This window comes from Pseudophryne corroboree, chromosome 8 (assembly GCF_028390025.1).
Source record: "Pseudophryne corroboree isolate aPseCor3 chromosome 8, aPseCor3.hap2, whole genome shotgun sequence".
NCBI classification, from domain to species: Eukaryota; Metazoa; Chordata; class Amphibia; order Anura; family Myobatrachidae; genus Pseudophryne; species Pseudophryne corroboree.
In genome coordinates, this window is record NC_086451.1 from 399,595,260 (window position 1) to 399,619,047 (window position 23,788).

The 23,788-nt window shown below is 45.7% G+C and overlaps 1 protein-coding gene across 1 annotated transcript in view; it reads right to left on the bottom strand.

Annotated features, from left to right (window-relative positions):
* The window catches only part of LOC134949287 (cytochrome P450 2C8-like), an 88,071-nt gene extending 78,278 nt beyond the window's left edge, over positions 1 to 9,793 (bottom strand). Inside the window, exons 1-2 of the mRNA XM_063937786.1 lie at positions 9,607 to 9,793; positions 4,889 to 5,051 (exon numbers count right to left, since the gene is read on the bottom strand). Coding sequence (XP_063793856.1) covers positions 4,889 to 5,051; positions 9,607 to 9,786 — 343 coding nt within the window. The 5' untranslated portion in view covers positions 9,787 to 9,793. The remainder of the gene's footprint in view (positions 1 to 4,888; positions 5,052 to 9,606) is intronic.
* Positions 9,794 to 23,788: the final 13,995 nt, after the last annotated feature.

A 23,788-nucleotide genomic window follows, 5' to 3' on the forward strand; every position in this document is an offset into this window, starting at 1 on the left:
TGGGCTTTCGAGGAGTGGAGGCATTGGCTGGAGGGAGCAAAACATACTATTTCAGTATTGACTGACCATAAAAACCTGCAATACATCGAATCGGCTAAACGGCTTAATGCCCGGCAGGCACGTTGGGCTTTATTTTTTACTCGTTTCAAATTTATAATCACTTTCAGGCCTGGTTCCAAGAATACTAAGGCTGATGCCCTGTCACGCAGCTTTCTTCCGGTTCACAATTACAGTCCTGTTACTCCCATACTTCCATCTTCGGTCATCTGGGCAGGCCTCACACAAGATTTATTTACCCAGTTAAAACAGCTTCAACACCAAGCTCCTGGAAATACTCCTGCTGGTCGTCTTTACGTCCCTGAGTTTTTGAGAGCTACTGTTTTAACGGAATTCCATGATAACAAAGTTTCCGGGCATCCGGGAATCTCTAAGACTTTGGAGTTAGTCTCTCGCTCAGTATGGTGGCCTGGTCTTTCTAAAGACGTTAAGGAGTTTGTTTATTCATGTCAGGTTTGTGCACAGCATAAGGTTCCCCGTTCCTTGCCTATCGGGCAACTTATGCCCTTAAATGTTCCTCTCAGGCCATGGTCCCATATTTCCATGGATTTTGTGGTTGACCTTCCCCTTTCAGCCGGATTCCGAGTCATATGGGTGGTAGTGGACCGTTTTAGCAAGATGGCTCATTTTATTGCTCTCCCCCGATTGCCTTCTGCCCAAGGGTTGGCAGTTTTGTTTCTCCGCCATGTTTTCAGACTTCATGGGTTGCCTACTGATATTGTTTCTGATCGGGGTCCACAATTCATCGCACAATTCTGGAAATGTTTTTGTGCCTCATTAAAGATGAAATTGTCATTAACATCCGGTTACCACCCACAATCCAACAGGCAAACCGAGCGAGTTAACCAATCATTGAAACAGTATTTGCGCTTGTATTCTGCCAAACTCCAGAATGATTGGTCCGAGTTTCATCCGTTGGCGGAGTTTGCTTACAATAATTCTTGTCATTCCTCCACTAAAGAGTCTCCATTCTTTTCAGTTTTTGGTTTTCACCCCAGAGCTAATTCTTTTTTTCATCATTCCTCAGTCTCCTCGCTAACCTTAACCTCCCATCTCAGAGCCATTTGGAAAAAAGTGCACCTTGCTCTCAGAAAAGCGGCCTTTCGAGAGAAGAAATTTTCTGACAGGCTCCGACGTCCTTGCACTTTTAAGGTGGGAGATAGGGTATGGTTGTCGACTCGTAACATCAGGCTTCGACAATCCTCGGCTAGATTGGGACCCAAATTTATTGGGCCATTTCTTATTATTAAAAGAGTTAACCCAGTTGCCTTTCGGTTACGTTTACCAAGATCTCTCAGGATTGGAAATACGTTTCATTGTTCCCTGTTGAAACAATACGTTTCTTCCAGTAGATTTCCTCGGAGGATCTCTCAGGGTAGATTTCCGGTGGATGTACAGGGACAACAGGAGTTCTTGGTGGAGAAGGTTCTCGATTCCAAATTGTCCCGTGGCCGGCTTTATTTTCTGGTTCACTGGAGAGGCTATGGTCCGGAGGAAAGGTCTTGGGTCCTGGATAAGGATCTTCATGCCCCGAGGCTCAAGAGGGCATTTTTTCGGGAATTTCCTCGGAAACCTGGCTTTAGGGGTTCCTTGACCCCTCCTCAAGGGGGGGGTACTGTTAGGCGCCGGGGTCCGCTTGTCCACGCGACCCGGCGCCTAGCAACTAGGGACGCCGTGCACGTACAGCCGCCGCCTCCCTAGCAACGCTAGACGCCGGGCGCGCTGAAGCCGCACGGACCCTAGCAACGGGGACGCCACTGGCGGACCGCGTTCCCCGTTGCTGGGTTTTAGGATTTAATGCGTTCACCTGTTCTCTGGCCGTGCAGCAAGGCAGCTGCACGGCATTTAGTCCAATCAGCCTCTAAACAGCTGATTGGAGGACTCCCTGTTAAGTACACTCCCAGGGCTTCTCACAGACGCCGGTAATAGCTTCCTGCATGCTGCCCTTGTTTGCTGAGAGTCTGTTTCCAGTCCTGCTGTATCCGGTCATTCCAGTCCTCAGAAGTCCTGTACTCGGGAGTTACCATCTCGTCCCTGGAGTCCTGACTGATCACCGTTTTATATCCAGTGGTGTTCGTGAGTTGCGGCTCTGCCGTGTGTTGCGGATCAGCCGCTTTACCTTTTATATTTTGTGTTTGGAGCATTTGCGGAGGGTTCCGCTTCCACAAGTCCTCTCTGGTACTCGGCGGTGCCGGGTAGGAGAATTGGACAAGTGGATATTTTGGTTGTCCTTTTCCTTGGCGGTTTCTCCGCACATATTATAGTTTTGAGTTTGCTTAGCCCCTGGCCTGGTTGTTTAGTTAGAGGGCCTCTTGTTATCACCCTGTCTCGGGTTTCCCTTTGTCTCTCATTAAGACCGGGGGGCATCGAAGTTGGGCAGACATAATCCGCCCTTCAAACGCGGCTGCCAAGGGCTCAAGAAACCATAGTCTCGCATGGGATTTCTGACAACACGGGTGAGACAACAGAGTTAGGGCGCTAGGGGCTATTTTCCTGTCCTGCTCCCTTCCCCAGCATTCCGTTCCAGTGCTCCGGTCCTTGCCATAAGATCTCCTCTGACCAGAGTGCTGGAATCATAACATTTAGTTGAAATGTTCACATTAGAGGCCATACTCAGAAGGGCAATCTGCTCCTGCCATAGGGCTGGTGGTGCCATCTAGATGTACCTGGCGGTATTACACACACGCAGTACCAATACAATCAACCCCATTTACAGAATGAACAGGTTAATAAGGCCAGGATGTTCTGAAGGAAAAATGCAGTAATATCCCCGTTTTCTGTTTTTTTAACGTATTTTCAAATGTACTAATCTCTGTCCGGCCACTTATCGATGTGGAGAGTATCGCCAGCTTTTTAGGTGATACCCTATAGAAGTCTATGGGTTTCTTACCGCATCCCACCGCGTCCGCCACCAAGTACCACTCACGCCCACCCCCCCACACCTGTGTGCAGGCAGCCTCCAGTTTTGGTCCCGGATCCCAACCGCCTCCCCCAGCAACACAGCCGTGTGCCTTTCCGGCTGCAGGGGGGAGGAGGAGGAGGCCAGGACTGACTCCAGATGTCACCTCCTAGGGACTGGGTGGTGACGGAGACCCCCGCACATCCTCTCACGCAGCGGTGCAGATAACGCAGGGGGCAGCTCTAACTGCATTGCGTTACTAATAACATATGTTAGTAAATATGCAATGAAAATCAATGTGTAAAGTGTAGGAATGTCCTAAAAAAAAGAAAAGAAAAAAGAAAGTGGCGGAATGTGGCCACTGTCCCGCCCTAAGAATGAAAACTGGGGATATCAGTATTATACGATGAAATATTTACTTCATACTTCCCAACCTTCGTAATTTAGGCATATCAAGTTACTATCCCACTCTTCTGATTGCCAGGAGTTTGTCCTGATTCGGGTACATTTGGGGGGTATGACCCACTGTTTTATGCAGTTTCAATGGCACATGTACAGTAATAGCACAAAATGTACTTTTCTGTTTTTTGGAGAAGGCCTTTAGGATACTGTATGTCCTGATTTTTTTGGTTTCTGGTATTGCAGGAAGGCATGTTTAATTTTACTGTTATATAAGCATGGTTGTGATCTGTGCATGAAATCCCAAATCTGCAGTAAACCAAGATTCTGTTTAATGTATGAGACTTTGCTGTTACACAGTTGTTTCTGTCACTATAGCGGCCCCATGGTTTTTTTGCACAAAAAAAAAAATACTTTGTAGTCTTTCGCAGCCAGAGTGTATTAAGTTTTGTGGGAGAACTAAAGCTACTATCTTGTGGGACACCCACCAATACAATTGACTCCCCCCTATGTTTTTAATCACATTGACCCATTCCCTCCTGCCATTGACATGCCATGTCATGTTATAGAGTGGTCCCCCTGTTCAGGTGCTTGCCTAATCTGACTTAAGTCATGCTGTGTTCCTCATTCTTCTGACTGGGCGGCTCGTCAAGCCGCCTCCAGTCTCCACTGGAATGCACCGGAAGAATTGCAACATAATTACATCATGTCTGAAAACAATTCCAGGAGCAGTCCTAGAACCCAATAGCACTGGGGGACAGGGGGGGCTTCTACTGAGGGCTGCCGCAGCTGCTCCAGAACTGAGTATAGGACCAAGGGGGAGATGCTATTGAGACACTTAAAGAGGCACCATGGGGAAATGGTTGCAACTGTATAGGGGCCAAATGTGTGTGGCCCCCAGGTGACTACCCCTGTTGCCCCTGCTTAATAAAGCCCTGTTCAGATATTGCTATATGTTCTGCTTGTTGAGTCATGAGAGTATATTATTGTATTTCATGCCTGCACTACAATAAAATGGGATACGGTTGTTAGGTCGACACAGCTTAGGTCGACAGTCATTAGGTCGACCACGGATCACATGCATTAGGTCGACATGGTCATTAGGTCGACAGGTCAAAATGTCGACATTAATTTTTCACTTTTTTTTTCTTTTTTGGATTTTTTTCATACTAAACGATCCACGTGCACTACGGTTGGAACGGTAACCTGTGCCGAGCGTAGCGGTAGCGGAGCAAGGTACCTTGCCCGAAGCTCGCTCACCATGCGAGGGTACACGGTGCACTAATTAGGGTTCCCTGTCACTTTACGAAGAAAACAACACCAAAAACTGTCAAAAAACCCACGTCAACCTTTTGACCTGTCAACCTAGTACATGTCGACCTAATGACCATGTCGACCTATTATCCCTGTCGACCTAATGCATGTCAATCTTCCATGGTCAACCTAATGACTGTTGACCTATGTTGTGTCTATCCAACGACCCATGCCCCAATAAAACATGTTTCATACTGCATTCTATCAAAGGAAACTCACCGTAATTCTTAAAAATCATATAAGATAAGTCATTAGATCCTCTTGCACTGAATGAGTCTGAGTGATCCACCAAAGCTTCTTTTACACAGTCATAGCCAGTTAAAACCACTAATGGGTTCTTGGCAACATATATGGTGAAGACTGGTCCATAGATTCCACTCAGCTGGAGATAAATAACATATATTATCAGTTGGCCATTTTAAGATACTTAGGGGTAAATTTACTAATGACAGATTTTTCAAGCCACCACTTCTCAGCATGTGTAACCCCAAAATCTAATCCTGCAATGTATTTAAAAGTAAGACACACTGTGGCTGATTCAGAGGTGCACAGTGATGCACTCAAGACTGTGTCTACTGGTGGCTGCCCGTTTACCACTTTAGGCAAATGCTACAACAAAGTCTTTCCTTGGTGAACATCCATGCAAGAACTGAGATGCCCACGGTCAGCATCTGTAGGCTCTGAAATCTATATATATCATTGGCTACGCTATCTTTTTTTTTTGTGTGAGAGGAATGACATCACTGGTTTTGATGGTTGAGGTGTCTTTTGATACGGTGTGTGATGTAGATGTACAATAAGGTCGCAGAATTTAGATAAGTGGTCAGGTTGTTTAGGAACTGTACTAGGAACTCTCTGACTAAAGGAATCAGGCTAGCAAAAAGCGGTTCTCGGACAAGCTGACAAAAGATCTCTCCACCAATGACCCCGTATCTGTATGGAAAGGAATGCAATTCATAACCAACTATAGGAAAACATCAAAGTCCACCGCCATGCACCAAGACCTTGCAGATGAACTGAACCACTTTTATTGCAGGTTCACAAAAGAAGTCCCCTGCAACCCAAACAATCACCTCTATGATGCCCCGAACACCGACGGCCAACCCCAGGCACTGCAAGTCACCCAAGAAGAGGTGGAGGCATTGTTCAAAAGGGCCAAAACCAGGAAAGCTCCGGGTCCTGACGGAGTGTCACCATCTGCCCTAAGAGCATGTGCGGGTCAGCTCGCCCCCATATTCACCAAGATCTTCAATAAATCGCTGGAGCTACAGAAAGTCCCTTCCTGCCTCAAAAGGTCTACCATAGTCCCGGTCCCCAAGAAACCCACTATCACGAACCTGAACGACTACAGGCCGATAGCACTGACGTCTGTGGTCATGAAAACGTTTGAGCGTCTGGTTTTGAATCACCTGAAAACTGTGACTGGCCCCCAACTGGACCCCCTGCAGTTCGCCTATCGCTGGTATCGGTGTGTCGAGGATGCAGTCAACCTGGGCCTGCACTACATTCTACAGCACCTAGACATTCCCGGTACCTACGCGAGGGTCCTGTTTGTCGATTTCAGCTCGGCCTTCAATACAATCGTCCCCAGCATCCTCCACCTCAAATTACTTCGCCTAGGGGTCCCAGAAGCTACCTGTTCCTGGATAATAGACTTCCTGACAGATAGGACACAGGTGGTGAAAGCGGGGGAATTCACCTCTCAAGCGCGGTCCATTAGTATAGGGGCCCCTCAGGGCTGTGTCCTCTCACCCCTGCTCTTCTCCCTGTACACAAATGACTGTACCTCAGAGGCGCAATCAGTAAGGATCATCAAATTCGCTGATGACACCACCGTCATCGGCCTCATTAAGGATGGGGACGAATCGGCCTATAGATGGGAAGTAGACCGGCTGGCCCTGTGGTGCATCCACAACAACCTCGAGCTCAACCCCCTCAAAACTGTCGAGATGATAGTGGACTTCAGGAAGAAGTCATCTAGTGCACCTCCGCTAACGATTGCTGACAGTGTGGTATCGCTAGTGGACTCCTTCAAGTTTCTAGGGACCACAATCTCCCAGGACCTTAAATGGGGGTCCAACGCTGACACCACTGTTGGGAAAGCGCAGCAGAGGTTGTTCTTTCTCAGGCAACTAAGGAAGTTCAACATCCCACAGAAGCTTCCGCTCCTCTTCTACTCCGCGATTGTGGAGTCGGTACTGTGCTCCTCGATACTCGTATGGTACAGCTCCGCCAGCGCGAGGGACAGATGCAGGCTCCAAAAGGTGGTCAGAACTGCAGAGAAGATCATCGGGGCCGACCTTCCCTCAGTCCAGGACCTGTACTTGTCCAGAGCTAAAAAGCGGGCAATGAAGATAGTAAAAGACCAGCTACACCCCGGCTACAGCATGTTTAACTTGCTTCCTTCAGGCAAGCGTTACAGGGCCGTCCCCGCCAGGTCCACCAGAAGCCTCAAAAGTTTCTTTCCCCAAGCGGTCCCCCTGCTGAACTCCTGAACATTGACTGACTAGACGTACATGTAACTCACTTGTGTTCCTACCGTATACCTATCTGTGTGACTTTGCTTACCCTCCCACCTGCTTATCTGTTACCTACTTGGCTGTTGTAAAGCAAACTGAAGACAAATTCCTAGTATACGCAAGTATACCTGGCCAATAAACCTGATTCTGATTCTGATTCTGAATAATGCATCAAATTCATGTTTTTTTATCCTATGGAAAAAACCTTGAGTGAGGGGCATGCCCTTTGGGTTGCAATTGCTGCAAAGCCCTTGAAAAAAAAATTCTGCCCTATATTCAGTTGATATAGTTAATGCTTACTAAATACTGTATAACAAAAGTATCCTAGACCCACGCAAGGAGAGAGAGAGAGAGAGAGAGAGAGAGAGAGGGGGGGCAGGCTGCCGCTGCAGCTGCCTATCTCCACAGCTCACCACACAGCACTAAGCAGCATATTCTGGGCTGGGGAGAGAGGCTGCTGCTGTGGCAGTCCGTTCTCCCTCTTCCTGTCGGCTCTCTGCATCGGGGGAAAGGGTGGGGGTGGAGGGGCAGCGGGTAAAAGGTATTCCCCCCCTCTCTCTGCGCCACTGGTCATGCTACTGCGCGTGCATGGTCTATGTTGACATATTGGTGTTCTGTTGGCTGTGGTATGGCAGAGTAATTGTAAACACCAGCTGATCTCCCAAATAACAAGGCTGCCAAGTACTTACAGTGCAGCCGTTTATTCAGTAATGTCATACCTCCCAACTTTTCAGAATGTTAAATTGGGATCCTGCACTAACAGGGCCGCGGTCTCGCCGCAAGGGGGTGTGGCATCCTACCAGCAAGACCACTCCCCCAATATGAGTAATTTTCATTTCCTTTTTTCATTACGCTGGGGGTAGCCCATCATTCTGTCAGTGTACGAGCTGCCCCCACGCTCCTCCAGACACTGAGGAGACGCTGCATGCGCGCAGCATCCATTCCCAGCGGGTCACTGCTGTGCTGTAGCTAGAGCAGTCGTGTGACTTAGGGTTCTATTTACTAAGTTTTGGTAGGAGATAAAGTCGCTGGAGATAAAGTACCAGCCAATCGGCACCTAACTGCTATGCCACAGGCTGTGTTTGAAAAATGACAGTTAGGAGCCGATTGGCTGATACTTTATCTCCAGCGACTTTATCTCCATCCAAGGCTTAGTAAATAGACCCCTTTAGAGGTCTATTCATGAAGCAGCGAAAAGAGTGGAGAAGTGAGCCAGTGGAGAAGTTGCCCACGGTTACCAATCAGCTGCTCTGTATCATTTTATAGTCTGCAAATGATAAATGTTACTTCAATGCTGATTGGTCGCCATGGGCAACTTCTCCACTGGCTCACTTCTCCACACTTTTCACCGCTTCATCAATAGACCCCATAGTGTCTCCCAGCCTCCAGCCCGCAGGATTCAAGCTGTAAATAGGATGTGGAATTGCAAGGTCTTACTGAGCTAATGGTATGAGTCGGGTTCTATGTTTTATCAATGGGCACAGTTTTGAGATGTTCAATGTTAGGATGTGAAATTTAAAGAAGGAGTTAAAATTGTTACATTATATACAAACCAAAGTTATGAAAACTGTTGGAAGTTTTCATAATGATGACAATGAAAAAGACATTACTGTGTAAATTGTTTGTTCTGCATACCACGCTAATATAAAAGATTAAAGGGGTCATGATTTAGTTGTACCACATGCAGCGGAACATCATAATCCTTAGTTTTGTTACATTTAATTAATGTGAGAATTGGTTTGTGGCCACTAACAGAAAAGAGCCTCCCCCAATCCCTGTCCTCTCCAGTAAAATAGATGCACTAGGGATGACCATCAATGATTAGCAACAATCGATGGTCACCAGTCACTAATTAATATTTTACCATCGATGGTGGAGATACAGATAGTTTCCCACCATCAATGGAAACTGTGCATCAAATGTGTGTTTTGTTTTTTTAAACTTGCAGACAGCGTACTGCGGCTGCTGCGCAAGGCTGCTAGGCTGTCCTCTAGCAGCCCCCAGCTTACACACACATACAGTACAAACAGTGTGTTAACTGTGTCGGGATAGGCTGTCCTGTCTCTTTAACTTGACAGGCTGAGCTCAACGGTCAGTCAGCAGCCAAGCCCTGCACCCCCCCCCCGTCCCCTTTCCCGGCATAAAGAGTGTGCCGGGATGTATATGTAAAAAACCACCAGTTTAAATCCATCAATGGTTTTACATCACATATTCTGTTACCATCAATGGCATACAGAACCATTGCCATGGTTACCACACTGATGGCCATGCCTATGTTGCATGGGAAGAACGCCCTGTGACACATAGCAACACATATTTTAACAGTCAGTTACCTAGAATGGAAACATAAAACCAGGTGTTTAGTTTCCCTGTAATATATTGCTGGCTCTGGTATGTGTAAATAAGTTCAGTACTCACCTTCACCAAAGACTGGGGCATTTCGGTAGTGCTCATTTCCATAATATTACCTAACAAAGGCAGTGGGGTTGGTCCTGGTGGCATGTTCTTTGCCCTCAGTTTCCTTCTCCCGGTGAAGTAATACAGGATGAGACTGATACAGACAGCCAGGAGAAGCGTGGATGAGACTCCCAGCTCCATTATGAAGGCAGGAAGTATGCTACACACTGCACCAGCGTCCTTGTAAACTGAGACTAGGATTCATGAATGGTTGTCCTGAACACTGGCTGGGTGTGCACTGTGCAAAGCTATAACTTGCATTGCTGTCAGTCCAATGTACAAGATAAGGATATAGGTTGTCCAAAGGTGAACAGGAATACTATATAAAACATCTCTGCTTGTTATAATGGTACGTTACAGTGTTGTCTAGGAAACATGTAACATTTCCAGTGCAGATACAGCCACGGTCACACACAGAATATACAGTAGGTATGCCACATATCCTCTTAATCAGCAAACGCTGCTTGTGCGTCCTATTCATGTTTTGTGAGTAAGATGCATTTTGATGGAAGAAGTTCCACAAAAAGATGCTCAGCACTACGAAGTCACGCTACGGCATGGCATAACTAGAAGGGCTGTTTAACGTGCAGGAAGGCTAGCTGTGAGTAGACACATCTGTAGGGGTCTACGACTTTCTTGTAATTGTCTATGAGTTAATAAAGTTATTACAGGAGGATATTGAATAGGAAATACATAACTCAACATAATAATGGATGTCAAATGGTTTCGGCATGAATTCCTGGTGGTCAGGACACTAAATCAGATGCTGGAATCTGACAGCTGGGATCCCGACATTGAGGCAGCGAGTCCTCTTACAGGCTCGCTGTGCTCACAACACTTCTAGCCAGTTTCCTACTATTATTATCCACTATTATATTCCTCCTAGGGTGGTGGCGTGGACCCACCACCCCAGTGGGAATACCAGGCTTCGGTCGGGATTCCAGCATCGGTATTTCGACCGCCGGGATCCCACCATTTGGGAAATTAACTGCGTCCCATTACAATATATACATTATGTAAGTGGTAGGTCCAGAGGTGGGGCTGCAGCACAGTCCACAACCACACCAAGTGCCACCCCAAATGCTGCCAAACATCACCGGCCGGGACTCACTGGCAGTTGGTGTGGCACCCCTATTGGAAGTTTGGACTGCACTGCACCTGTGGAGCTGCTAACGCAATCCTGTAAGCCATTTTAATAAGAATGTCAAGAAAGTCATTAAGAATACATAAGTTTTATTAAATACAATAGATTAACAGAAATGCGCTATTGCCATCATGAGAGCTGCCAGCTTCACCAAGCAGCAGCACCGCATTCTCACACAGGTCATGGAACGTGCCCATTGTCACAAATAAAGTAAATCTGGTGGCATATGTGGTGGCTCACCTGTTTTTTGACTGTGTTTTACTGGAGGAGGTGGTGGTCTAACCTCTGGCATAGGCAGTCAGAGCTGCTTGCGGACTTACGGGCTGATATCAGCAGGCAAAAGTGTATTTGTTTTCTGTAATACATGTTTATTTTAAAAATAAAACTGGGGCGAGCGTTAATAGTCCCCTCGCGGGCTCGCTGCGCTCGCCATACTGCATGCTCGGTGGATCACTACGCTCGACACAGGTTCTATTCCTACTCTGTGGGTGTCGTGGACACCCAGGAGTGGGAATAACCCCTGTGCACTGGGATTCCGGCTGCCGGCATTGTCGGGTGTCGAGATTCCGGCATTGGTATCCTGACCACCGGGATCCTGACAGACAGCAAATTGATTGCATCCCCTCTGCACCAGTCTGATATCGGTAATTACCCTGTATGTTTGATCTCTGTTAGTTTATTCAGGGCCGTAACTACGTGTGTGCCAGGTGTGCCTGGCACACAGCGCAGTCAGCCCCTGAGGGTGCAACTGGCCGCATCCCCGTTCCAAAGGGACTTTAGTCAGCGGCATTGTAATGAGTCAAACTAACTCATTACAAGCTGCCTGTGTGTGCCAGAGCGAGGAGAGGAGCAGCTCTGGGGGCAGGGGAGAAAGAGGAGGGAGGGGGACTCGGGAGCCCCAGCAGCGCACTGTAATTGGTGGTGGCGCCGCTGCAGCTGTCCATCTTCTTCCACATAGGTTGGCCGCCGCCACTGTTAATGCTGGGATGCACTTCCCTCATCCCAGCATTCACAGCAGCGGCAGCCAGCCAATGTGGAAGGAGAGGGACAGCTGCGCTGCCACCAATTACAGTGCGCTGCTGTGGCTCTCAAGTCCCCCTCCCTATATCTATCTATCTATCTATCTATCTATTTACCCAGCCCCGTAACTAGGTGGCACACTATGCATATGCATATTTTAATGTGTAAAAAGGAGAACTCTGTCTGCCGTAATGTGTAAAAAGGGGGACTCTACCTGCCGTAACGTGTAAAAAGAGCTCTACCTGGTGTAGTGGCGCTACTGTGCAGTGTAATTTGAATAAAAATAATAATAATAATAATTATATTTTTATAGCGCTCTTTCTCCAAACAGGACTCAAGGCGCTTTACATCAAAACAAGCATAATACAGAAGATTAATACAGCAATACACAGGCCATACAGGCATAAAAATGAAAACCTAAAATGCATAGAGTAATCATAATGCAGGGTTGGTGTAGGCATTTTGGGTAATAACTTCCATGGGCTGTGTATTCCACCCTCACAGGGTACCAGGTGCGGCAGCCATCTTTGGCGCACAGCGTAGGATAACCCTGGGTGGAATAATCCATCCCTAGAAGAGGTGACACAAAATGGGGGTGATTGCAGCATTCTAACATTCAGAGTAGGGTACAAACAAAGCTATCAGGTCCATGTATTTTCATCCCATCCACAAGCGTACCAGATGAGGCAGCCATATTGGGCGCACTATGGGAGTTAAGGCCAGTACTCACTGGCAGATCTGGGGAGCGATGTGTGCTGAGCGTGCAGGGGGAGACGGTGGGGCTGCTCATTTCACCCAACGGGTGAAGTGAGCGACCTGCTAGATTGGCCTGCATGCAGGCCAATCTAGCACCAGGGATAGCGATGCGCGGGGCTGCGCATCGCTATCACTTTGAGGGATACACACGTAGTGATTGTTGCTTAAAATCTAAGCAATCTAGTCAGATTGCTTAGATTTTAAGCAGCGATCGCTCCGTGAGTACCCCCCCTTTACATTGGGAGGTAAGCCATTAAAGGACCCAATGTATACATGGGAGAACGGGCACTTGTGTAGTCGTATGATATAACTAGTGATGTGCACCGGAAATTTTTCGGGTTTTGTGTTTTGGTTTTGGATTCGGTTCCGCGGCCGTGTTTTGGATTCGGACGCATTTTGGCAAAACCTCCCTGAAAATATTTTGTCGGATTTGGGTGTGTTTTGGATTTGGGTGTTTTTTTACAAAAAACCCTCAAAAACAGCTTAAATCATAGAATTTGGGGGTCATTTTGATCCCATAGTATTATTAACCTCAATAACCATAATTTCCACTCATTTTCAGTCTATTCTGAACACCTCACACCTCACAATATTATTTTTAGTCCTAAATTTTGCACCGAGGTCGCTGGATGGCTAAGCTAAGCGACACAAGTGGCCTACACAAACACCTGGCCCATCTAGGAGTGGCACTGCAGTGTCAGGCAGGATGGCACTTCAAAAAAATTGTCCCCAAACAGCACATGATGCAAAGAAAAAAGAGGCGCACCAAGGTCGCTGTGTGACTAAGCTAAGCGACACAAGTGGCCGACACAAACACCTGGCCCATCTAGGAGTGGCACTGCAGTGTCAGGCAGGATGGCACATCAAAAAAATTGTCCCCAAACAGCACATGATGCAAAGAAAAAAAGAGGCGCACCAAGGTCGCTGTGTGACTAAGCTAAGCGACACAAGTGGCCGACACAAACACCTGGCCCATCTAGGAGTGGCACTGCAGTGTCAGACAGGATGGCACTTCAAAAAAATTGTCCCCAAACAGAACATGATGCAAAGAAAAAAAGAAGCGCACCAAGGTCGCTGTGTGACTAAGCTAAGCGACACAAGTGGCCGACACAAACACCTGGCCCATCTAGGAGTGGCACTGCAGTGTCAGGCAGGATGGCACTTCAAAAAAATTGTCCCCAAACAGCACATGATGCAAAGAAAAAAAGAGACGCACCAAGGTCGCTCTGTGACTAAGCTAAGCGACACAAGTGGCCGACACAAACACCTGGCCCATCTAGGAGTGGCACTGCAGTGTCAGACAGGATGGCACTTCAAAAAAATTGTCCCCAAACAGCACATGATGCAAAGAAAAAAAGAGGCGCACCAAGGTCGCTGTGTGACTAAGCTAAGCGACACAAGTGGCCGACACAAACACCTGGCCCATCTAGGAGTGGCACTGCAGTGTCAGACAGGATGGCACTTCAAAAAAATTGTCCCCAAACAGCACATGATGCAAAGAAAAAAAGAGGTGCACCAAGGTCGCTGTGTGAGTAAGCTAAGCCACCCAAGTGGCCGACACAAACACCTGGCCCATCTAGGAGTGGCACTGCAGTTTTCTAGCGAGAGGATGAGTGCTTCCATCCTCATGTGAATCTGAAGCCCTAGCCATGAACATAGGCCAGGGCCTCAGCCGTTCCTTGCCACTCCGTGTTGTAAATGGCATATTGGCAAGTTTACGCTTCTCATCAGACGCTTTCAATTTTGATTTTTGGGTCATTTTACTGAACTTTTGTTTTTTGGATTTTACATGCTCTCTACTATGACATTGGGCATCGGCCTTGGCAGCCGACGTTGATGGCATTTCATCGCCTCGGCCATGACTAGTGGCAGCAGCTTCAGCACGAGGTGGAAGTGGATCTTGATCTTTCTCTATTTTAACCTCCACATTTTTGTTCTCCATTTTTTAATGTGTGGAATTATATGCCAGTATCAATAGCAATGGCCTACTACTATATATACTGCGCACAACTGAAATGCACCACAGGTATGGATGGATAGTATACTTGATGACACAGAGGTAGGTTGAGCAGTGGCCTTCCGTACCGTACTGCTATATATACTGGTGGTCACTGTCAGCAAAACTCTGCACTGTACTCCTCCTATATAATACAGCTGCTCCCCAGTCCCCACAATTAAGCAGTGTGAGCACAGATATATGCAGCACACTGAGCACAGATATGGAGTGTTTTTCAGGAAGTCAACGTATACTGGTGGTCACTGTCAGCAAAACTCTGCACTGTACTCCTCCTATATAAACCACAAACAAACACCAACTTGGCGCTAATTGCTATATAGATCGTGTGTGCATAAAATTAATATAGAAGAACACTCTTGTTTAGATCGCAGCTGTTAAAAAGAGGGAGAGTACTCTACCCTCTAACTGAAACAACCAAACAAACAAAAATAATAACAGCGCTGATCTAAAACATATGTGTACTTTTTATTAGACACAATTTAAAAGCAGTTTGTACATATAAATACCTAATTCCTAAGTACCGATTAATCCTGCAAGCATGACATAATAAACATAATTAATACAGTGCAGTCAGGAAAAGCCTTGATAATAATTTTAACTGTGAATTAATTAATTAAATCTCATGAATATAATCACTCTAGCATGACAGTCTCTTCCAGCAGTGGTTAGGTGATTTAGTAGAAGCCAGTCAATTAATAGCAGCAATTAGTGGTATTAACAGTTTCCACTGAGACAGGTTTATCAGTAGATTTTGCAGTTCAAAGCAAGTAATGATGGATTAGTGCATATTTTAAATTGAACTGTCAGAGATCAATGAAAGAGTCCGTGTAGCTAGTACATACAACCTGCTTTAGGGGTTAAGATTTAACCTTTGTGGTCCGGCTTAAGCAACCGGTACCGGGCAGGGTGAATAGCTCTTACGCGTTTCTCCGCCTGTCACTTATTCAGCGGCTTCCTTCTTAACCTGCTCTGAATCGGACCCTTGTTTGGACACTCCGGATAAGACCCATGAAAACGGCCATTTAATGCACCAGGAGTCGGGAGATACCAAGCATCGGACCACAAAGGTTAAATCTTAACCCCTAAAGCAGGTTGTATGTACTAGCTACACGGACTCTTTCATTGATCTCTGACAGTTCAATTTAAAATATGCACTAATCCATCATTACTTGCTTTGAACTGCAAAATCTACTGATAAACCTGTCTCAGTGGAAACTGTTAATACCACTAATTGCTGCTATTAATTGACTGGCTTCTACTAAATCACCTAACCACTGCTGGAAGAGACTGTCATGCTAGAGTGATTATATTCATGAGATTTAATTAATTAATTCACAGTTAAAATTATTATCAAGGCTTTTCCTGACTGCACTGTATTAATTATGTTTATTATGTCATGCTTGCAGGATTAATCGGTACTTAGGAATTAGGTATTTATATGTACAAACTGCTTTTAAATTGTGTCTAATAAAAAGTACACATATGTTTTAGATCAGCGCTGTTATTATTTTTGTTTGTTTGGTTCCTCCTATATAATACAGCTGCTCCCCAGTCCCCACAATTAAGCAGTGTGAGCACAGATATATGCAGCACACTGAGCACAGATATGGAGTGTTTTTCAGGCAGACAACGTATACTGGTGGTCACTGGTCAGCAAAACTCTGCACTGTACTCCTCCTATATAATATACTGGTGGTCCCCAGTGCCCACAATAAAGCAGTGTGAGCACAGATATATGCAGCACACTGAGCACAGATATGGAGTGTTTTTCAGGCAGACAACGTATACTGGTGGTCACTATCAGCAAAACTCTGCACTGTACTCCTCCTATATAATACAGCTGCTCCCCAGTCCCCACAATTAAGCAGTGTGAGCACAGATATATGCAACACACTGAGCACAGATATGGAGTGTTTTTCAGGCAGACAACGTATACTGGTGGTCACTGTCAGCAAAACTCTGCACTGTACTCCTCCTATATAATACAGCTGCTCCCCAGTCCCCACAATTAAGCAATAATCACAAATATTATTAATAAACGGAGAGGACGCCAGCCACGTCCTCTCCCTAACATTTCCAATGCACGAGTGAAAATGGCGGCGACGCGCTCCTGCTTATATAGAATCCGTATCTCGCGAGAATCCGACAGCGGGATGATGACGTTCGGGCGCGCTCGGGTTAACCGAGCCATACGGGAGAATCCGAGTATGCCTCGGACCCGTGTAAATTTGGGTGAAGTTCGGGGGGTTCGGTTTCCGAGGAACCGAACCCGCTCATCACTAGATATAACCTGTATGAACAATCCACGTGAGGCACATCCTGCCCGCAGAGGAACCACCAGAGGCCCCCATTTGGGATGCACTGTGTTAGATGCTGCTGGCAGGGTGTGCAATCAGTGGAGGTACACCTCACAGGAATATCACCTTTGCAGGTAAACAACGAAAGGAGGGAAATTATCCTAGTCTAATTGGAGCAGTACAGGGGGGGGGGGTATGAGAATGTGGGGAGCAGACTACAATCTGAAGAAAAATAACCCTGCTGAGCCTGGCTTTGGTGCTCTCCCCACCAGTGCTCCCTGCTCACCTTGAGGGGTAAGCCTGTAAGGTACTGCTGATGTTCTCTGCCAGAGGATTAGTGGGCGTAGTCCTGGTGATTTCAATGCAGAGGTTTGGTGAGTCCACATAATGTTCCTGAAATCTTTCTTGATGGTGTTCAATGTTTGTTAAACTGTTTTTTTAACTGTTACTTTTCAAAACGCTTAGCGATAGGAACGCTTTGAGTATTGGAACGCAGAGCTGACATGCACAGCTGTGCATGGTTGAATCTACAGATATACTGTGGTATATCGACATAACTACAGCTGAGCCAAATGTCCCACTAATCAAAGGGGTTAAATTACACAGTGTTTGACTAAGCAAACACCAGCCCAGTCTGCCTTCATTAAATTTGCAGCACTAACCAAAATTTGAAACACAGGTAATTTAAATTACAAAAAATCCAGAAATCACATAACTAACAAATGTTTTGAACATACATTTAGTACAGAGATGTTTTGCAGAGGTTCGGATTGCAATAGTCAGAGACAATAAAGGAGACTACTGTGCACAATAATGTGAATTGGTATTATTTTGTGGCCACACACCTTCCACATGAAACCACGCCCCTATATTTTTTGCCATGCACCTACGGCGCGCACGGCCCCTGTTTTACATAAATGAAGGGGGGGCGCCAATGCCGGTTTTGCACACAACGCTAAAATGTCTAGTTACAGCACTGAGTTCATTAAGACTACAGGGGTGTGTTGCTATGGCAATCAATGAAAATGGTACCACATACAGAACAGAAGTGGGACAGGATTGTCCTACAAAGACAAAAAATAAATGTAAAATATAACTTTAATAATTATAATACAATTGTTTCTAGCAAAATATATTTAAATTAATTACAGTGAACAAGAGAATGATAACATACATGGGGGTAATTCCAAGTTGATCACAGCAGGAATTTTGTTAGCAGTTGGGCAAAACCATGTGCACTGCAGGGGAGGCAGATATAACATGTGCAGAAAGAGTTAGATTTGGGTGGGTTATTTTATTTCTGTGCAGGGTAAATACTGGCTGCTTTATTTTTACACTGCAAATTAGATTGCAGATTGAACACACCACACCCAAATCTAACTCTCTCTGCACATGTTAAATCTGCCTCCCCTGCAGTACACATGGGCCCTCATTCCGAGTCGTTCGCTCGGTAATTTTCTTCGCATCGCAGCGTTTTTCTGCTTAGTACGCATGCGCAATGTTCGCACTGCGACTGCGCCAAGTAATTTTGCTATGAAGATAGTTTTTTTACTCACGGCTTTTTCTTCGCTCCGGCGATTGTAGTGTGATTGACAGGAAATGGGTGTTACTGGGCGGAAACACGGCGTTTTATGGGCGTGTGGATAAAAACGCTACCGTTTCCGGAAAAAACGCGGGAGTGGCTGGAGAAACGGAGGAGTGTCTGGGTGAACGCTGGGTGTGTTTATGACGTCAAACCAGGAACGACAAGCAGTGAACTGATCGCAGATGCCGAGTAAGTCTGAAGCTACTCTGAAACTGCTAAGTAGTTTGTATTCGCAATATTGCGAATACATCGTTCGCAATTTTAAGAAGCTAAGATTCACTCCCAGTAGGCGGCGGCTTAGCGTGTGTAACTCTGCTAAAATCGCCTTGCGAGCGAACGACTCGGAATGAGGGCCATGGTTTTGCCCAACTGCTAACAAAATTCCTGCTGCGATCAGCTTGTAATTACTCCCTATGTGGCCCTCATTCCGAGTTGTTCGCTCGCAAGGCGATTTTAGCAGAGTTACACACGCTAAGCCGCCGCCTACTGGGAGTGAATCTTAGCTTCTTAAAATTGCGAACGATGTATTCGCAATATTGCGAATACAAACTACTTAGCAGTTTCAGAGTAGCTTCAGACTTACTCGGCATCTGCGATCAGTTCACTGCTTGTCGTTCCTGGTTTGACGTCATAAACACACCCAGCATTCGCCCAGACACTCCTCCGTTTCTCCAGCCACTCCCGCGTTTTTTCCGGAAACGGTAGCGTTTTTATCCACACGCCCATAAAACGCCGTGTTTCCGCCCAGTAACACCCATTTCCTGTCAATCACACTACGATCGCCGGAGCGAAGAAAAAGCCGTGAGTAAAAAAACTATCTTCATAGCAAAATTACTTGGCGCAGTCGCAGTGCGAACATTGCGCATGCGTACTAAGCAGAAAAATGCTGCGATGCGAAGAAAATTACCGAGCGAACGACTCGGAATGAGGGCCTATGTGTGAGAACAAATGTTAAAATGTGCTATAGAAGCAGGATGGCTCGCTGTGTCTTGCTTGCAGAATAATTCATCACAATAAATTATTTGCATTAGTGTGTATTACCAATCTAAGATGTAGGTCTGTGTCTCACTTTTGCCATATGGAATTTCAAAATCTAAAATATTATATCAATGTCTTCCTGCATGTTAATATTACATCCATGTCCATGGTTGCTCTGTTTTCCTATAATCATTACCATATTAATGACAAAAGTATTGGTACAAATCCTTGGAACTTTGTTTGGTTAAGTGGAACTCACAAAAGTATGTTTTACACCTGAGTCCACCTATCACAGCCACAATCATGTCTGTATGACATCAGGGACAGGTGACCCTATATCCATGCTTATAAATATATATCCTTATGCGTACACCTGTGGAGCTGCCAGGTTACCTGGAAAACACAAACTGTTGGGGGTACTTGAGGGCCAAGTGTTGAAATCACTGCTCCAGATGAAATCATCCTTTGATGACTTCACTTAGAGGTGTGGGGCACCTGGGACATCACCCATACAGTAATGTATGTCCATGTTCCCACTTATCTTCAGTGGTGGAATCTACCTATAGGCTGCAGGACTGTACCCCCCTCCCCCTCCCCAGGTAAATCAGCCACCTCAGCTCAGTGGGATTGCCAGACCGGGAAGCGATTTGCAGGGAGCTTTCTTCCTTTAGGAAGCCACTCCCTGCCTAGCCAGCTTCTATGGACTGCAGCTGATGCAGTCCATAAAAGCTGTGGGTTTGCATATGCCACTGAAGCCACCACTCTTTGCACATGCGCTGGATCCCAACACCTTTCAGCTCTTTTGTGCAGGTGCCAGTACCCGGGACATGGGAGTCGGACTGTCCTCACCTGGCATAGCGGCAGTCCCCTACCTAAAAAAGGTAGAATCCGCTGCTTCTTTTTATTTGTAAGCAACAGTCCTCCTATTATAGAGACACGCAATTTATTCTCTTATACAGTCAAAGCTCCAGAATTCTGCTATTAAGTAAGGCTTGATGCAATTGTGTATCACAGAAGAGTATATATAATTAGAGTCCTGACAGTTAACAGTTAAACCGCAAAAATTCTGCCGGTACTGTTGTGGTCATTCAGATCTGATCGCAGCAGAAAATTTGTTAGCTAATGGGCAAAACCATGTGCACTGCAGTTGGGGCAGATACAACATTTGCAGAGAGAGTAAGATTTGGGTGGGTTATATTGTTTCTGTGCAGGGTAAATAGTATACTGGCTGCTTTATTTTTACACTGCAATTTAGATTTCAGTTTGAACACACCCCACCAAATTTAACTCTCTCTGCACTTTATATCTGCCCCCCCTGCAGTGCACATGGGGCCTAATTCAGACCTGATCGCTCGCTAGGGTTTTTTTTCACTGCTGCGAACAGATAGTCGCCGCCTACAGGAGGAGTGTATTTTAGCTGTGCAAGTGTGTGAACGCATGTGTATCAGAGCTGTACGAACATATCTTGTGCAGTCTCTGGACAGCCCAGGACTTACTCAGCCGCTGAGAACACTTCAGACTGTCCGGGACCGGAATTGACCTCAGGAACCCTCCCAGCAAACGCATGGACACGCCTGCATGTTTCCAAACACTCCCTGAAAATGGTCAGTTGACACCCACAAACGGCTTCTTCCTGTCAATCTCGTTGCGATCACTAATGCGAATTGATTCTTCGCACAAACCCATCACTGAGTGGCGATCCGCTTTGTACCCGTGCAACGTGCCTGCGCATTGCGGTGCATATGCATGTGCAGTTCTGACCTGATCACAGCGCTGCAAAAAACGCTAGCGAGCGATCAGGTCTGAATTACCCCCTTGGTTTTGCCCATTTGCTAACAAATGCAGTGGTAGGGGCCCATGTTAAGGGGTGTGGCCATAATCTAGAGGGAGTGTGCCCAGCCACCACATTGGTTTGCCTAACCATTTTGCAAGTGTTGGTCCCCTAGATAAATATATACAGTAAATACTGTAGTGCATGCATGATAATGTACTAGATTAGTAACAGAACAGTCTGGAACCTGATCCCTAGAGGAGGGTGTGGGCCCCCAGGCAGTAGGGCTCACCGGTGGTTTCCCCTGTTCCCCTGTGGGCCAGTCCAACCCTGCCCATATCTGATACCATCGGCCGACTGTGTGATCCAGGGGGTGCTTCAAGCCAGCAGCCGCAGGAGATACTAAGAGGCCATTAAATCTCAGTCCGGAGATCCTGGCCTCATCCCGGACCCTATCCCTCAACGGCGGCTACACACCTCAGTTTGGAGAAATGGAGTCAGTCGCCACCCCGTCCCTGCCCTCCAAATGGCATCAGACTGTCAATCTACTGTACGACAGTCTGCTGCCATCCTGCACAGAATGGGTCCTGCGTAAAGTGACGAACATCAGTACTTTGCGGCACAGCATGGCACTCTGTCCACATCTCAATCAGGCCCAGTATTAGATAAGTGATTTATCACATCACGGGTGCACATATGATAGATGGTGTGGTATAATGATGGATTCCATTATATCACATCCTTTGTTTTAAGTATGGAAAAGTTTGGATGGTGGCAAGCTGCGCTCAACTCTTCCTAGATGTTTGATACAAAGTAGCTGCTATTGGAAATATAGGGTTGTCAGGGGTACTCCTTCCCCGAAACAGTTTGTGCACTATAAAAAGAAGAAAATTTCCAGCGCTTTTCTTTGTATGAATCCAATACATTTTTTTTGTTATAAACAGATTTGTAAATATATTTCTTTTATTATCATAAATTATAAACACTTTTTCAGATAAAACAGTTTAACTTTATGCTTGTGATCACAAGAAAGTATTTGTTTAAATAATTTGTAAAAATACCGGTACATCTATTTAACTCACATAGACAATACATATACACACACAAACATTTAGACACATGTATCTATTCTTGGTAATTGTTTCTGATTTAGAGGGAGTTGACACACTTTGTAGCGGTTTACTCTTCTCCCCTATCTTATTAAGGATGTTTCCAGCTTCCAATTGTTAATTAGTTGGGACCATTATTGCTGGTTTCTTTGATTTGATGTTAATGTATTTTATTTGTAGTCTATTAAAGACCAAGTTCGGGAAGACGTCCCGTGATAATGCTAGTGTCAGGTCAAAGTCTCAAATGTCATTCCGCAATGCAAAATATCTTAGTCTGCCGGCAGACTTTTCTTCCGCTTACCGCGTCCTCCTCCTTGGTCCTGGGCTCCCTGATTTCGGTGTCCGGCGGGGATCTGCGGGCTCGGCGGCGATCAGTGTTCTCTACAATCTACGCGTTTCGCCTTACGGCTTCGTCAGGATGGTCGAGATGGTCGATTGCATTGCGGGGCTGCTTTTTATCTCTGATGTGGTCCGTCTTTAATTTACACAGCTGTCTTAGATGATTGATTTATTGTTCTCCACAGTGTCTAGTTGTTGTCTGTTAAATAGTTAGTTCTTTGTTGCATTGGTTTGTATTTAAATATTTAGATAAGTTCCGTGTTTAATTCCATTTAACGTAGATCAGGTTGTTCATTATTTATTTATATCTGATTTGGTATAACAAAAATGGTAGGAAATCATGTGTTGCAAAAATTATTTCAATCATGAAAAAAATATATAAATAATAAATTAAATAAAAAATACTTATAAAATAGTAATAAATAAATAATATATGATTTCTCAATCTTTTGGAGAAGAGATTATGCAGCAATTTCTCATTCTTTTTTTTGTTTTAAGTATGGTTAACCACAAATCTGAAGCTTCCTAAATCCTTGAGGCTTCCCACACTGCTCCTTAAATAAACAGAGCGTGTTTTTATTACATAGTACGTGATGAGAAGCAGTGATCACTTTAACCATTGCTGGGACTAGCAGGGTAGTGTTCCGACTACATTGCCATAAGGTATCATAATTATGCTCAGCAACAGCGTGATCAAGTTACATGGTTTAACAAGTCATATACACATTAAAGTGAGCATACCGTTATATAGCAATGAGCTAAATTGCTACTCGGTAGATAATGTCATATCCGTTATTTTATATGTGATTTAACTACCCTTCATAGCTCCCCATACCATACACGTGGCCACAATCCTGACTCCGGAAATCCGACATCAATTGGAATACCGACGACGGAATCCTGACCACCGGCAAACTGAATGTAAATATGCCGGGGTCTCTTATATTTTAGCTGCGGGGGGGGAGTTAGGTTTAGGCTGCGGGGGGAGGTTTACGGTTAGACTGTGAGATAGGGAGAGCTAGGGTTAGGCTGCGGGGATGGGGGTTAGGGCTAGGGTGGTGTGTGTGTGTGTGTGGGGGGGGGGGGGGGGGGGATTAGGTTTAGACACCACTAAAGAGTGTTAGGGC